Raw genomic sequence first — 17813 nt, 5'->3', positions numbered from 1 at the left:
CTATTTACAAATACAACATTGAACGTTTATTTAAATATCACGTATCACCTCTTCTGTAAAAATTGCTACTATTAAAGCTTTCAATTATAGTCTTCTAATCCCAATTAGGGACGTCTGTTGTATCATCTGCAACTTAAGAAATGGTTATTTTGGTACTTCCTCAAATATAAATGATTTTTTTTTTTTTTTTTTTTTTTAGTAATTAACGCGACAGCATAAGATTCATCAAGATCTTCGTCTTCATGGTGTATATATATATATATTATCGGATCTTTAACGCAACGCGTTTCACATTGGATACATTTAAATACATTTAATTATTGCATAACGATTAACAACACGTGCGTCACATTCCTTTTACAATTTTAAACATTACCGTTAGAGTTCTTTCACACGGAAATACATGCATCACAATTCGTGATAGATAGGAAATATTACATGTGCTTACATAAATAGAATCATATCTCCGTGTAAAACAGCTCTTAGTGATGGAATCGAAAGTCACATATAGCATTTAAAATAAACGATAGAATGTATTGAAATAATAAGAAATCCAAATATTTGAAGATAAAAATATGAGACTTTTAGAGACTTATATGTTTAAATGTTGTTTCACACACTTCATACAAATACTACATGAACAATTCAACTTTTCCACAAGATTAGTACATCACGTTTAATATTTCGTAGGAATAATGGAATTTGGAAAAGTTGTTTTATAAAAATTGTAAGAATTTATCGAAAGTTTCTATATAGAAATCTATTTATGTTAAAATCTGAAAATATCGAATATCCATCACTGACAATTATTATTGACTACAAGAGAATGATCGATAAGAATAATAGTTATCGATCATTTTCATTATTGATCCAATTTCATCCGGTCATACGCAGCGCACGATAAAATATAATGTACACATAAATAATTACATAGTTACAATTAGGCATAGTTTGATTTTATATATATACAAGATACATGTATGCGTATGTGTAACGCATTGAAATTGTTTAATTTATCGCGATAGGATATTATGATTGAGAAATGAACCTCGTCATTTTCGTACATGTTTCTCAAACCAACACTTCCCTTCGGCTTCTGCTTACGAGTATTTTGTTTTGGTACCGATTCTAGACACGCCTGCGTGACAAATGCTTGCGGTACAAATGTCTCTTAGCCTTCGCAATAATTACGAATCTAATAGCTTTTAAGTTTTGTTATCGATAAATATGTTAGTTTCATCTTCCTATTCACTTTTCTGGTGATATTTCAAATAAAAGAAAAGATCAAAACTATTAAAAGTATTCTATAATATCTTTCTTCATATTCTTCATATTATCAACATCCAATGATAGAAAGCTTAAAATATCGTTAAAAAAATAATAAAACTTTGCACACTTTTAAAATAGTAACGAATCAACTTAATAAACGCAATATATCACCGATAACAAAAATTTTAACAGATATGCATTATATTTCGCTTGATTAGCACAATCTCTTAGAAAATTTATTCATGATTTTGTGCGATTTATGATAGGTAACTAAATCGTAACATAAGGATTGTACATACATACAACTGTATACCTCGCTGGACTTGTCACAATATCTGTAATAACTTGAATAATGTTATCAATTTTTAAACCATATACACATATGTATACACGATCATTGTCTATTTACACAGAATATTGTGCAAAATTCATAAAAGGCGATAATCACAATAAATTATACTAAACGAACTTATTATCGTCTATATTCACTATTTATCCAGTTTCTCAAGAATGGAGAAAATTTTATTTCACGAGGAAAAATAAAAAAAGAAGCAACACACTTTACATATGGATAATACCTACATATAGATTAGCTTTAATCTTTCAATCGCTTCATTTTAAACGAAATAAATATTACTAATAATTTTTGCGTAGAATATTTATAAAAATCGTAAGGTAACTGTAAAATATATCTTGAATTCTGAATAACTGCTTTAAAAATTACTGCCTCCCTCTCTCACGCGCGCGCGCGCGTGTGTATGTGTGTCTAGACTGATTTCTAGGCTTGAACTACACGGGTGTTTTATACGGTTCGTCTTGCATGTCCCGTTTTCTCCACCAAAGTATGAAAATATAACACGCTGGCAATGCGATACAATGATACAATGTTTAGTATCGGTTTAACTACACAGCAGTAGAAAGTAAAAACGTGATTGAAAAATGTTCGATATATATTCACTAACGACTATTGAGCTTTTTCGTGTTTTTTAATATTACGCATAGAGCAGTAAGGCATCAAGGCTGTACAAAATTCATTTTTGTATTGAATTAATTCTTCCTGAATACAGTGTCTAACCCGTAGCGTGTAAGATGCCCGTAAAACGCTCATCCATTCAAGATCCTGCTTCGGCGGGGAAACGCAATATGCAACACGTAGCGTATAAGATGCCCGTGTGGTTCTCTATTCTAGCCTTAGTCCTAAGTACCGAAACATGCGTGATCAATTATTAGTCTCTTTAGGAATCAGATCTCGACGTATATCATTTTAAGATGCGGAAATATTTATCTTTCGTTAAGCGGTACAAATTACGCGGACAAATAACACATGTAAAATTTGTAAAACAGGAATTCATTTGAAGCGTTTAATTATACATAAACAAATTAAATATATGATGTTCATACAAGTTATTATATTGACTTATACGATTCGCCATTGCGTTATGTATATACAAATCTTCAGCGAGAATTCTTTTCTTTTTCTTCTTTATATGTATATATACACAGGTATGTACTTTCAACGCGAGGTTCCAGTTTTTCATATGGTAACCATCTTTTTATCTATTATATCAGGATTTCAGGAATATGTAATCATGGCTTTGAATAGTATACGCAATAATGTAACATTGCGTAATGTATAGTACAGCACACGTCCACACAAATCCTCATGTAGAAATAACTAACAACATCTATGATATACGTGTGACAGTATGAAAGCGTTTCATCGTATTATTTTACTTTGATCTAAATTCACGAAATTTCAGTGAAATACTTTAGTATCGTAACTACATTATTGGCAACGAAATGATAATGCAGTTAAATTACTAGATAAAAGAAATACTTTTTGTTGAAACCTGATGGCATCAAACTCTCTTGTGTGCTATGAAAACACCAAAATGTAGCATATTCGTGCGCGACCAAGAAATGAAATATTTAAATTATATATATGAAATAAAAAGATAGATAAGTGTAAGAAATTGAAAAGAAAAAACAATTTTTCATACCATACTTGACGATAATCGCTAAACCATATCCTGCATCGTGCAATGATAAACTTCATTTGTGTATACTCCATATGATATCCAATTATTTTAGCACTAGTACTATTAAGTACCAATAAGCGCACCAATATTCACGACATCATTTTCGGGTATTTCTTTTGCCTAAAACAGTTATTCCATATTTCTCCTATAGGCTGATCCCATTTTATACTGTACTTATCTTCATTTATTCATTATTGGGATAGAAGGGAGCATCTTCACAGTTTAAACATTGAATCGTGTTTCTGATCCATCAGCAAGCATTAGTGTAACTGTTCGATTATTTATCCATATCAATCGAGCTAGTCGCATAGGGTTTAATCGTGCTACATCGTTAATGGGTGCAGTGCTATATGATTTCACACAACGTGTTTGAGAGTTCCCTAGGCCGAACATACCACTACTTGTTTGCTGAGAACATTGAAAATTACTTAAATTAACAATAAAATTGACTAATTGATTAATGTGAGTTACAGCAATATATATATAAATAAATAGAGAACATCTTACCTGCCAAAAGCATAATTTATTCTCCGTACAAGAATAACTAACCAGAAACTTGCCTTCAGGTGAAAACGCTAATGCAGTTACAGATGCAACATGCGCAGGTACTGTTTGACATTTAACATTGCCTCGTAATTCATATAAAGCGAGCTGACCATTGCGACTACCTACTGCTATTCTGCGTGTTGCCGGACAATGACTTACCTGAAATAAATAGATATTTTATTATCAGCTAAGTATTTAAAAAATTATATGAACAATATTAACATAACTCAACTTACTTGATTAAATCTACATACTGCTGGAAACACATCATTCAATGGTTTAGTCTTAAGATGACCTGGATCCAAACAATGTAAGATAATATCCATGACCTACAAATATTAAATTATATTAAATTACACAATTATTATATTAAATTATAAATTATATAACAAATATTAAATTATATTATATTAAATATACAATTATGTTTCAATTTTATAATAATTTGAGTTATTCTCACCTCAACTAAGAGATCGCTCATTTCGCTCTGCATTTTATCAATTAATTGTTCAACAATCCTAAGTATTTCTGGTTTTGCCCTAACCAAAACACTTGCACCCATATTTACATTTAACGTTTGCGCATTTTGTTGTAGTGTATTGTATCTAGCTACTTCTCGTGCCATCGTAGTAATAAATGCTGCAGGTCGAGCAGTAGCTATTAAAGTTAAAGCATGCCTTGCTGTACGACAGGTATCAGCTTGAGGTGTAAGCGGAAGGCCATATGTCATATTTGGTACCAATTTATCAGCATCACAACACATTTCTAGTAATCCCAATAATACCTGTATTGGATACATTGACAAATCTTACTTACGCTTATAAATTATATTAGTTATAAGATTAATTTGTTAATACGATTCTTACTTTCGATACGTCAAGATATGGTTCCCAAACAGTGAAACCTCTACCAATGAGATCAATTGCGGCTCTTCGCAATGCTGTATGTAAAGGTAATTTCGGAGAGTGAGGTGCGTGTAACAAGTGCGTGAGTGCCATACTAGTATGCCTGGCAAGATTATTATTTCCTATTCCAAAACCTTCTACAATTGAACTCTTTCGTCTTTGTTCGTTATCTCTTTTCTGATTTGTGGTAGTAACGTCTTGCCCAAATTCTGCACCTATTACTCCTAGTAATACAACTGCTGTCGTTTGCTTTCGTTTTAATTCCGCCACACTCGATGGTTTCCTAGCTACATTTATTTCTGCTAATGTATGTAAAGAAATTAAATACTTCTTCCAATACTAAAATTATATAAGCGAAATTTTATAATTTATTCTTACCTTCTGCCAGTTCCTCTTCTTCATCTTCCTCCTCCGTATGTGATTCAGATGGTGGAATTGGACTACCTGGAGCTGGTGGACTTTGATTTTGCGATTGTGGTGCAATAGGTTCTTGAGTGCTATACATTGGTAGATATTGTGACCAGCTATCTACAAGTGTTTTCCTTCCTTTTGGACCCATTCTTCCTAATTCAGCAAGTAATAAAGCTTGAGCAGCTTCGCGAATCTAAAATATTATTATTTTGTATAACGTTATAAGTTCTATACAATTTTTTATATACATCAGTGCTAACAAACCTCAAGACATTGATGTTGCCATCTACGAGCCATCATTTCAACTTGAGGCCGTTTAAAAGTCTTAACACCACCTTGTGAAACTATTTTATCGGGCAATAGTACACAGTGTAATGTTGCTAAGAGAGACCAACCTTGCTTAATCTGTGCTTGTTGCGCTGTATAAATTTCTTCATTTTCTTCTTCTGCCTTATTCCAATTAACTGTAGATCTATTACCAGGCCTAAGTATATTAAATAAAGTGTAGATAAAATTTGCATTTAATTTTAATTAGATATTTAAAAGGATAGAAAAACAAATAATATTAATTATTCACCTATGCATTTTACGATTTCGTTCTTGTTCAGGTACAAAAGTGGCATTGTTCATTGACATTAAAGTATTTGCTAAAGCTACTACTGCTAATAAATGATTGCTGGTTAATGTGGTAGATAACTCCCAATGTGCCCTTGCTGTGAATGCTCTGGTAAGTCTTTCTTGTCTAACTAATTCTGCTGGTAAACGTTGTTCTAATTGAGTTGTAGGTTCGCCAATTGGTTCCAATTGCATTTGCCAAGTTGGTAATAATAATGACATGTAACCTTCAAAAAATAATATTAATTGAATCATGAGAAGTCACATGCACTTAATAAACTAAATCATATTCGCTCGTACCTCCTTTTGACAATACTCCAAATGAAACAGGAACCATAGGTCTTAATAAACCTAACTTTCCTTCGCAAACGCGATCTAAATCTGGATCAATACCCCAAGCATGTAATAAACTTAATATAAGCTGAGCAACTTCCATAGTGGCATTTGGTTCACTAAACGCTCCATTTCGTTTTAAATTGTTTTTCGCTATTTCATTATTATTCCAATTATCACCTGTAAAACAATAAAATTTTGTAAATATAATCGGAAATTTATTAATCCTAAATGTACAAAGAAACACTAAAGAAGTAAAATATAACATAAATCTATAACTTAAAGATTGTTTGTACATTCCCACATCAACATTTTAGATGTAAAAATATTTAAATGAAGAGATATTAAATGTTTGTTTTAAACGTCTTGATCAATGAGATGTATGAGAAATTTTATAATAATATACAACGACAAAAAGTTTATGAATAAAAACATTAACATATAAAATGCAGCGTGCTATCATCAGAACATGATAAAATACTAATGAAAATGATGAAATAAACAAAATCACGTTTATAATTTAAGAAAAAAGTAAGCAAATAATTTTTTAGGCAATTTTTCTTACAAGTACACAAAATTTCATTTAGAAACTACTCATCTGATTTTAAATTCTTTACAGTCATACTATGAACTCTGATTTGCCTTATGTAAATAAATACTATAGCGAATTTTAAGTATATTAATTAAGGAAGAAAAAGAAGCAAATAATACAGTGAAAACAGGAACGTTAGAAGTATAAAATATATTTTACAAAATATAATACCTAACTGTGTGTTTTTTACTTTTAAAAAGTGTTTAATTTTGAACTCATTTTTATAAAAATATAACATTATGTATTTACTAAATGATACTACAAATAATTAAACATATTTATGATAAAATCCACAAATGTTTGAATTTTTATCAGTATACAAATATAACAAACCAGGGAAATCAGTAAAACTTTCAATCATTTGTATTTTGGATATTAAAAAAACACTATAAATTAATATATTTTATATGGAAAAAAAAAAAGAAAATGGAAAGCAGATGACAAATCTAAACTAACAACAAAAATCCATGCCACGTAATTCAACAGTAGAAAGTACAATAATTTTGCCATCTTCCTTAAATCATGGCTAACCTTTGCCGTCGAGAGTCGACGGCTTGAGGCCAACGCTTTCCACCTTGGCCTGAATCTTAGTATGTACGTTCTCTGCGCCCTCCTTCATTTTAGCCAATATACCTACAGAAAGAAATTGGCTTTAGATGCTATAAGTGAGTATACTTTTTCAACATGAATTCTTCTAACTACAACAGTTGAAATGTTGAACATACTATGAAATTTCCTGTAAGTATTATGCATATGAAATAAATATTCGAAAAGGAAATATATTTGTGTAAATCAATATGCCTAATAGAAAAGAAATACTACCAAGCATTAAGCAAATTAAAAATACAAACAGCTAATTCATGATAAAATACCTACTTTAAATTTTCTTTATTTCTTTAAATTAAGGTTGTACATCTTGTTTAATTTTGTGTTCCTTAATGAATCAATATAAAAAATGTCAATTGATTAAGAGTTTCAATGTAAATATTGAAAATGCAAACAAAATAACATATTGTACTTAAAACAAATGTGTTTTAATAGTAGAATTTTGGCTTGAATGTTATATTACATCCAAGAATATATGTATCTGTCTGCATCGCAAAACATGTGATTAATATTTTAGTATGCATGAAGACTATATATTGTATTATTTGCATTAAATGTAATATGTGAAATAAGGCCAATATTTTTATATAAAGATCTTGTTAAATTTTTGCTGTATACAAGTATATAAAAAAATTGCGTACAAACTACGATTTACAAAATGAAACTATAACAACACAATACCGTGGCGATCCTTCTCCTTTAAAATTCGTTCAACGTCGCCTGCCTTATCCTTGACGCGACCGAAAAAGTCTACAAAGTGGCATGTTTGTTCAAGTTTTTTTTTATTAATATAGATATCGATTAAATGCTCGAAGTTAGTATCTATATGTATGAACAAATAAAAATATCTCAGACATGTTTACCTGCAATTTTTTTATGAGCATCTGGACTAGCAGACTGTGTAAGTGCTGCAACTTTTTGATACTCAGAGGCTGAAATAAGACCCTGTGCTTCCAAAGAACCAGGTGACATTGCTCCATATTCATCATTAAGTAATTGTACTATGTAAAAATGAGAACAAATAAACCTAATTTTTAAGTGTCTTTATGTAAAGTATTAACATTTTATATATATTTTTTTAAAAATTAAAAAAGATATTACCTATCAATGCTTCTATGTCAAAAAATAAAATATGGCTTTCTGGATCTTTAGGATTACTTCTAAAACCTTGAATCATTAAAGGTGTGCCTTTTGTCTTTATTTGATTTCCATGATCAACTCCTTGTCCACCATGAAGTTGTTGCAATTGATGCAATCCTCTTTGGGTTGCGTGTCTTATAGCAGACAGATTTCTATGTCTCAAGCCTCTAAAGAAACAAAACATGAAAAACATAACGAAAAGAAAGAAAATCTTTTAGAGACTTGGTTCTAAAATTTACTCAGTATCCCTATCATTCATTTTGCAAGGTTTCATTTACCTAAAAAAATGTACAGCAGGATTAGCTAAACCTAATTCACCACCAGTAGCAGATCCACCAGACGCAGTGATTGTATTTTCATCGCAAGCATAGAGCACTTCTTCTGCAATAATACCTGTACAGATTTTTATTAAAATTTTACAAGAACAAATTTTGATGTATTAGATGCTAAATAATATATTAGTTGACAAAAATCATAATAGCGAAAATATGATATTTATAATTTATTATTACATTTAAAAATATAAAGATATCATTGGGATATTAAAATTGAAAATTTATACGTACCATGCAATACACGATCTAGATGGCCGGTTTCCATTTGCCATACATACACAGCTCCGTCTGAACATCCAACTATCATAAAGTCATCCAATGGTCTCCATTTTATCGTAACAACTGGGAATAAGTGCCGAGAAGCAAGAACAACACATTTTCTTTCTGCTAATGATAACAGAGTAACACTATGATCTGATGCAACACTGCAAACACACTTCTGTATTCTAGGCTAAAAAGATAATAAAATTATAATTATGTATAATTTGTGAGACAAAAGACAGATATATAATAAAATATTGCTAGTTAATAATGTACTTATAAAAAAAATTGAACGTACACTACAGTTATCAGGTGGTACCATTAATTGTGTAATTTCACCTGCATGGACGCAGAATCTATGAATGAGTGTACCAGCATAAAGGTCCCATAAACATACAGCAAAATCAACAGATCCAGAAACGAGATGTGTCCGATCATAACGTGGTGCTGCTCCATGTGGATACAAAAGGCAGTTCACTCGGCCGGAGTGACCCAACAATACTTGGTGAGGAGGCCAATCTATAAACCATCATAATAGAATAAAGAGAAAGAAGTATGATTGAAAGAAATTTATATGAACATCACGATTATAATTATTCAAATTGCCCAATTGTATGAAAAGAAAAGTATTGCTATTTTTGAATTAATAAATTTATTGTACCATCATATTGTTGATGATTGCCATGAAGTAATTGAAGCATGACTGTTTGTGTTGCAGGAACAATGATAATACTGCCGTCTTCACGACCGACAACTAAACGACTTTGTTGTGGTAAATATATACTAGCTGTTAATTTTATGCCATGTCCATCTCCACTGTCTAATTGATCTAATATTCCAACTGGTGATGGTTTCATTTCCTCCCAAGCAGTTGTAATACTCGTTTTTACCGCTGGTGGTAGTGAAAGTGGAGTTGAACGGTCATTTTGACAAATTTGAGCTAATTGTTGAGTCGTTACTTCTGGAACTGTCCAGAGAACAACTCCTCCACTATCACCACGTAATAAATACTTTAACGTTTTACTTTGTTTTTGAACTGTAACTAGTCGCATTGCTGGTGGGCATGATAGAGGCTAAAATGGAAAAAGAAACATAATAATTAATTACGTTGAAGTGTATAATTTGTAGGAAATTAAAGTTGTTAAACACCAATTTTAAACTGACCTTGACTCCAGGTTGCGTCAAAGTGCAGTAGAGATAAGGTTGATCATATTCAACACCAGCGGTATGAAAATTTTTGTTGTCTGCAACGCTACTATACAATAAAAAAAATTGCTTTCTTGGAATAATATTATTTCGAATATTAATTCATAATAGATTTTGATATACTATTATTTATAATAGATTTTGATATACTATTATTTATAATAGATTTTGATATACTATAATAAATTGCAAACTGTAAAATTAAGAATGCTTTGCAATCGATAAATAGTAAATGTTATTTATTGTTTAAAATTGTTATATATTTATATATATAATATATATATACATAATATGTATATATATATATAATATATTTATATATAATATATATTTATATATATATTTATTTATATTTATATATATATATATTTATTGTTATAAATTGTTCTTTACTTATTTATTTTAATAACTTAATTTATATTACTTGATTTATTATGCATACCAATAATTAATAATGTCTTTTATAAATTATTTAAATTAGTATGTTACTTGTATTAGTTACATAATAATTTGTTATATGGTAAATGCAGAAATAAAGATTGTTTAAATATATGTATAAATTTATTTATATAAATATAACTAAGTAATATAGCTTGGCTTACTAAAACTACATAAGCTGGCACAGCACTATTATATTTTATTGAAATAGTTGTTTCCATTATTTACCTAACTTGTGATATGAGATATTGATACATGTAAAGCAACTTAGGACAGATAAAGATGAAAACGTAAGATGAAATGCAGAGAGATATAATACAGCTGTATAATATTTTGGTTTAATGTAAATTTCTATCATATAATCTATATAGATTTTGACAAAAGAATAATTAGTTATGAAATATTTGTCCTGGCAATTATGGCATAATATAACAAATTATATTTCAATTATAACATTTGTATAATTTGAAATTACATATTTATTCTTTATAGTATTTTACGATCATATAGTCATATTACAAAGAACGTTAATCCGAACATAAGGTCAAAACAAACAAAATGTAAGAAAATTCATATAATTTGTTTATTAATTAATTGATTAACTTTTAATCAGCTTTAATTTGACTCCATGATTAAAAAATATCTGTAAACTACTAATAATAAAATAGAAGATGAATATTATCACTAATATAGTCATTGATTATATTTTTATGGTTTTAAAAAGCACTTCAAATCGTTTTGTATTTATGCATGTAAGAAATTTATAAATATTATACTTCATTCGTCATTTGTAATGGGAATAAGAAGTAGGAAAGAAGAAAAGTGAACTTGTAGAAGAATACTATACGTAGCAAAACAAATATGAAGAACATAAATAAAGAGACAAAACTTGCAATGAAGAATACAAGAAGAAAGTGTGTAACAGAGATAACGCAGGATTACCTGCTAAGAGCCTTGCCCTTCAACTTGCTAGAAGAACACCAGATCCACCGTAGAATGAAGTAGATGTGTGTTATATGAAAAAGACACATCACCGTAAAAACAAGTTATATCATGAATTGTTTGTAACATATGTAAATTACAAATACATACAGTTACAATATACTTAATTACAGCAAAATTATCTTTTTAATATAACTTTTATCTTAATTATTTTTGGTGTTCTTTTTTTTGCTTTTCGAGAAAACTCAATGAAAACTCGGCTATAGTAAAATATAAGTAAACTTTAAAAGAAGATATTCATTCTATCTCTTCATTCTCACATATAAGGAACCCTATAGACAATTCATGAAATTTTTGAGATATAAATGTATATCTGTATTTAATTACATTCTTATTAAAGATAAAATATTATTAAGGAAAAGGAATAATAGATATTTTCCAAAGATCAACATTACTACATTTTTACATTTCCTACTTATTTGTAAGAATTATTTTACTTAATCATTAAAATGTTGTCATTAATTTTCATCGTAATATAGAAAATACATAATTTATATTTCCTATTTGTGATTGAATATGAATGTTCATGGTAAATGAAGTAAAACAATATAAGGGGAACAAATATTAAATGTGCATTGCCAGCAAGTGCGTCTATAAAATAGCATTTAGTTCCAAAAACTGTAAATTAAAGATTCTAATTAATTGAAAAAAATATGTTTGGTTATAAGATCCGTCTATGCATCTAGCAATAAATGAAGTATATTGAAGAAAAAATTATTAACTGCAAATGACATTGGCATCAAGATAGATAACTACATTTCAACCAATTTATATTACATTTTATTTTAACTATGCTTGCAATAATATATTTTGTTTCTTTAAAATATATTATTTCATATATTATAAAATAAAATAATATAATAAAACAAAATATTTTTCCAAAATATTTCTACTTTTACTACATATAGCTTTTACTTATATACAATTTTTCTTACGTTTCTTAAATTGTAATTGTTGTATTATCGTTTTCGAATTTGTTAGCTATTATATTTGTGTTAGAGTATATAAGTACAAATTAGTATCTAGTGTCATGCTATAAGATTAAGCATCTTTTTTCAATAAATATCTTTTCTTATTAAAACTTGATATATTAATTCTTATATTAAAGATAATTGGCAATATTAAATTTAGAAGAACTACCTGTCAAGATGTACCAGAACCCTATAAGCAACAAATAAATATTTTATTAAATAAATCTATATTTCAAACTTGTTTTATAATGAATCTTTTGTTTTAGAAATATTTAATGCTTATCATATTTGATAACTTCTTTGCAACAAGTCCAAAATATGAAATATTAAATATATAGTAAAAACATAAAATAAGAAGAAAAAGGGATATTCTACTTAAAAACGTACTTAGCTGGTAGTTTATAGAGATAACCACGACCTTCATCACTCCACAGGATTACTCTGTCCGCAGATAAGAAGTCTCCAGCCATCCAACGTTCGCCACAAGGTGCAGTGATTGAACATAGAAGGGAGAAATCACCGGCATCATATATCTAATGTGGATGATATATTAGTAAAAATCAAAATTTAAGTAATTTGTGAAACTATAATAATAAATAAGATATACCTGCCAATGTTTAGAGCATACAATTAATACAGTTCTCTGATTATATGGGCAACAAGTCATTGCAAGTGCATTTAAACATCGTATTTGTTTGCTTTCATGTTCATAAAGAGGCTCACTGTTACGATTCTCATGTCCAAGAAGAGTCCACACCTTGACTGTACCAGTCGTCGTTAAGGCCAGCACAACATCATCTTTAAATGAATGGAAGCGCCTGTTGCGCGTTAACTATATCTAAGAAGGTGTCATAGCGTTTTAAGCAAAAGAATTTTTAGTAAGAGTCAATAAAATGACACTTTATAAATGTCATAAACATATGAAAAAATATTAATTTTATACAAAATTAAGAAACTTTGTTGTAGTATTGATGAATAAATATGCTAAAAGTAGGAAACACAAACTATTTAAAACAGTTAATAATTTCAACCATAAATGATCAAGCCCCTGTAATACAGTGCTATAATTTCATGCAAAATAAAATGTTTCAAATTAAATTAAACAGTTATCTATAAAGAGATTTTGAGTCATGCCAAATAATCCACAGAGCATCTTAAAAATCTAATCAATAATTATTCATTCCCAGATATAGCATAATTACATAAAGACAAAATACATCAGACTATTAGACATTTTGTATTAGTTAATAGACTCTTATTATTAACTTTTGGAAAGCCAGAAAGTCGCTATAATGGTTTGAACGTTGACAAGAGATTTATATAAGACATACCTCATATATGTACATATACCAGTTTTTAGAACAAATCTATTGACTTATATTTGTTTTGCTGGCCCTCTAAAAGTTTTAAGCTTCTAAGATACCGTATATTAAGGGATATAATCTTTAAGATTTATGTATATGCACTAAAAACAGATACATCTGATGTGCTAGTATTGTAAACAATATTCTTGATGAATTACAGTACATGCAAAATTACACTTTTTTACATTATTTACATTCTTTTTCATTCATTGTCAATTCTAGGGATGTACTTAAAAGACATTGTAGATATAATATTTTATATAATAAAATAGTTTTCTTACATATCTTTATTAAAAATCCTATAGAAAATATGAAAATAGAACTTTATTCTAGTAATCAATAAAATTTTAATCATATAGTATTTTATTGTATAATAAAATACCAGCACTAAAATTTTCATACAAGTGCATTCATTGCATTCAAACACTAAACTTGTTCTAAAAATTATCAGTTTAAATATATACTTACGATAGATATAGTATACCATAAATGATATGAAAGTGATTAATGTAGATAAATGCAATGTATGCCATAATGATTTTGTGAAAGGAAATGCGAATGAAGGAGAGTAGCATAAAAGAAAGGTTTGTTCAAGTATAATGCCTGCTCATTTGATTTTATTATTCTAGAAAATGAGAGTCAAAAATCAGAGGAGAAAAAAATATGAAAAAAATGATAGAGCCTTAACTACCAGTGTAAAAACACTGATATGTCTCCGCATTTGTTTCATTAACATGCTGCAACAATGTAATTTTCATTAATTTATAATAATATTTAGATTAACACCGCTAAATAATACAATATAAGATATATTAGATAGTACTATCAATTTGAATGATTACAAAATACTCTTTACAAAAGAAAAGATACATAAATAGTTAAATGCCAAGTTTTTAATCTACCCAAAGCTTTTTTTATTAATTGCTTGAAAAATTAGCAGAAAATTCTAAATCACAAGAAGATAAAAATATCTATGCATATAAATTTTTATCTTTGTTAATTACTTTGCTAAAAAAATATTACAAAATTTATTATATATTCCAATTAAATAGTATAGTGCACAAAGAATATATATTTTCATGGACGACTTTGTTCGATATCTAAAGGAAACACCTGTTGAGCAGAAAGATAGTATATAAAAAATTAATAGGCCAGGAGATACCAAGCATATTGTACAAATAAATATTGTACTTAATATTTAATCGAAACAATTCACTTATATTATAATGAAATAGTATCTCTTTAGAGCAATAAATTTTTGCACAATACAGATTGGTAGAGAAATCAGAGAAAGATAAGGTTGCAATTTATGGTATAAAGCATAGGTGTGATGGAGTGTAACTAACTTGTATGCACGTAGAACCGACCTTTCCGTTTGGCCGGCCGCAAAACGTGCAAAGCACTGATCCAGTCAGGATTAACACGTGAGCTTAAGGTGAATAAAACTTCCAAACTAAAAGGGTCCATTACTAAAACCTCAGGATAATATCTAAAATTATAAAATGAATATTCTTTAAATTAGAAATTTGTTAAAGAAATGTATATACTGTTTTAAAGTATAATATAATTATAATATACCCCGAACAAAACAATCTAACATCTTCTCCACCAGCAGAGACATAAGGCAACATCTGTGTATGAACACTGGTGAGCTTTACAGCTTCCCTGCATTTTCCATCAACTAAGTCCCATGTACACATTTCTCCACTTTCACTACTACTGACAATATAATTTTGTTCCATAATAACACTTGCTCGACTCAGGCACATTATTGGAGCAGTATGACCAACAAGCAAACATCTTGGACTCATCTTAATATATAATTAATAACATAATCATTTAATGCTAATATTAATATTTCTGAAATTAATTAAATGAATTAAAATGTAATTATACATTTACCTTCAATGTTTCAGGATCTACTTGCCACAAGCATATCTGGCCATCATAACATCCTGTTACTAATGTTTTTTGATCTCGAGACAAATAGATACAGGAAACACAATGAGTTGGAGCTATGCGTCCCCATAAAACTATGGGTACTACTAAGCTTGTGCCCGCTGTCATTTTAAAAATTCAACCTACAATTTATTACAAACTGGATTAAGTAAAAATTAACTTATTATTTTAGCACACATAGTCATTGTAACATTGAACATAAAGTTGGAATATAACGAGTATAATTAATATAAAATTAAATGAAAACTTTAAACAACTTATTTATATTTTGTAAACGTAATTAAAATGAACTCTTGTCTTTTTTGTTATAATTATACATAACATTATGTGTAACAAATTATTAACATATTTTAATGAAAATAATTCTATAATGATGATATATCATCTTAATATCCTTTGGAAGTATCCCAAGTTTGATTGAAGGTATAAGAAATTTTCATATCTGTAGTAATATTTAAATGCTATAAATGTAAAATATATTACAAACATAGATACAACTATTTAATTTTGAACTTTAAAACTATTACAAATTTTCACAAATTTATATTTAACAATTATTTTCATTACATGTTCTATTTCGGAATAAATTCATTTACTCGTATGTTAAAACAAAATATGTTATATCTTTATTTAATATAATTATTGTAAACGATATAAAGGAACACAACTTATTTTTTAAATAAGTCATTGTGATATAAATGCACAGCATATTAATTTTTTCAGTTAGTAAAAGAAGAAGTTTTTGTTTTGATAATATAAAAACAAAATACATATAGGCTATGTATAAGTACATGTTTTATTTTGTAAAACTATAAGGATGAAAATTGCTAAATCTACAACATATGCTCCTCTGACATAGATGATATAAAATAACAGTAATTCATAGAAACAATTCAAAGGAAGTCGTTAAATAACAATGCAATCAAATAATCCCGTAATAAATGAATGACAAAACCTTATTATAAAGTACTCAAAGAATAATCAGTATTATATTAATACTAATAACAAATATTTTCATTGATAGCAAGTGAATTCTTCGTCCATAGCAAAAAAGGGTTTGACAAGCATCTACCATAAAGGCCATCGTTATAACGCGATACATTAAGTCCTCGAAGAAAACCTATTAAAAGCAATTAGAGGCGTCTGCTATATCACGTTCACGAGATGTCACTGACAATTTGTAAGGTTCTAATTTTATCGCATTTATATGCAATTATTTTAATAAATCAACATGTATTCTATGTAAAAAAACATAGATATATTTACCGAAAATACTGAATATTAATGACAACGGCTCCAAACGTCGTAACTGGCGATATATGCCAAAAATCATACAACCCTTACTGTACTCTCACGACCGTGGCCATCTTGATGTTGGAAATAGACGAATAACGCATAGAATCAGCTGTTCCACGTCAAAAGATCCCTATCCCTAGTGAAATTCTCTCTAATTCAATATAAAGTGAAGCAAGCAAGAGTTACAATATGTTTGATTATTTTTTGATATTTACATTACAGAGACAGAAAATTAAATTAAAAATTCATTTAATTTGTTAGATTAACATCATTATTAATAAGACAAACACGTGGATCACACATTAGTTTCATTAATGTAAGATTTCAGAGAAATTCAGGAAAAAATATATTAATCTGTAGATGAAATATATTCGTTAACAATGTGATAACAAAAAAGATATATCATTACTTAAAAATAAAATCATATTGATATTTAATTGAATTCATATTACTTAAAAAATTTTTGTCTTATCCAATTATTTAAAGTTTACTATATAAATATAAGTACTTATATATGCCTATATA

General features: G+C 28.5%; 1 protein-coding gene across 18 annotated transcripts; it reads right to left on the bottom strand.

The window, feature by feature from the left end:
* Nucleotides 1-3: 3 nt before the first annotated feature.
* LOC100750077 (WD repeat-containing protein 7) lies at nucleotides 4-17395 on the bottom strand. 18 transcript variants are annotated; one of them, XM_012386106.3, is made up of 26 exons: nucleotides 17259-17395; nucleotides 15936-16114; nucleotides 15612-15844; nucleotides 15380-15522; nucleotides 13277-13467; nucleotides 13057-13202; nucleotides 12839-12859; nucleotides 11639-11665; nucleotides 10217-10307; nucleotides 9714-10125; nucleotides 9351-9571; nucleotides 9023-9242; nucleotides 8735-8849; nucleotides 8418-8623; nucleotides 8180-8317; nucleotides 7998-8066; nucleotides 7242-7343; nucleotides 6086-6298; nucleotides 5748-6012; nucleotides 5435-5654; nucleotides 5138-5363; nucleotides 4721-5058; nucleotides 4315-4638; nucleotides 4091-4183; nucleotides 3816-4013; nucleotides 4-3716 (listed from the first exon to the last, which is right to left on the bottom strand). In XM_012386106.3, the coding sequence occupies exons 2-26, from the start codon at nucleotides 16098-16100 to the stop codon at nucleotides 3531-3533; spliced, it is 4563 nt and encodes a 1520-aa protein (XP_012241529.1). In that variant the 5' UTR covers nucleotides 16101-16114; nucleotides 17259-17395; the 3' UTR covers nucleotides 4-3530. The 18 variants fall into 18 exon arrangements, with proteins under 18 accessions (XP_012241529.1, XP_033176845.1, XP_024223656.1 ...); XM_033320954.1 differs by having other exon boundaries at nucleotides 4721-5046; XM_024367888.2 differs by having other exon boundaries at nucleotides 4721-5061; nucleotides 10217-10304.
* Between the last annotated feature and the right edge of the window lie 418 nt (nucleotides 17396-17813).

Source organism: Bombus impatiens, unplaced genomic scaffold (genome assembly GCF_000188095.3).
Source record: "Bombus impatiens unplaced genomic scaffold, BIMP_2.2 scf_0377, whole genome shotgun sequence".
NCBI lineage: Eukaryota > Metazoa > Arthropoda > Insecta > Hymenoptera > Apidae > Bombus > Bombus impatiens.
The sequence above is the reverse complement of the archived record's forward strand: the minus strand, read 5'-3'. Positions and strand labels throughout refer to the sequence as shown.

Bases quoted from the DNA above. Each gene is read 5' to 3' on its own strand.
- LOC100750077 (XM_012386105.3), bottom strand. From the start codon at position 16,100: ATGACAGCGGGCACAAGCTTAGTAGTACCCATAGTTTTATGGGGACGC. The intron at 15,845-15,935 runs GTAAATGTATAA...TTATATATTAAG, and splicing joins TAGATCCTGAAACATTGAAG to ATGAGTCCAAGATGTTTGCT. The intron at 8,624-8,734 runs GTAAATGAAACC...TTGTTTCTTTAG, and splicing joins CCTGCTGTACATTTTTTTAG to AGGCTTGAGACATAGAAATC.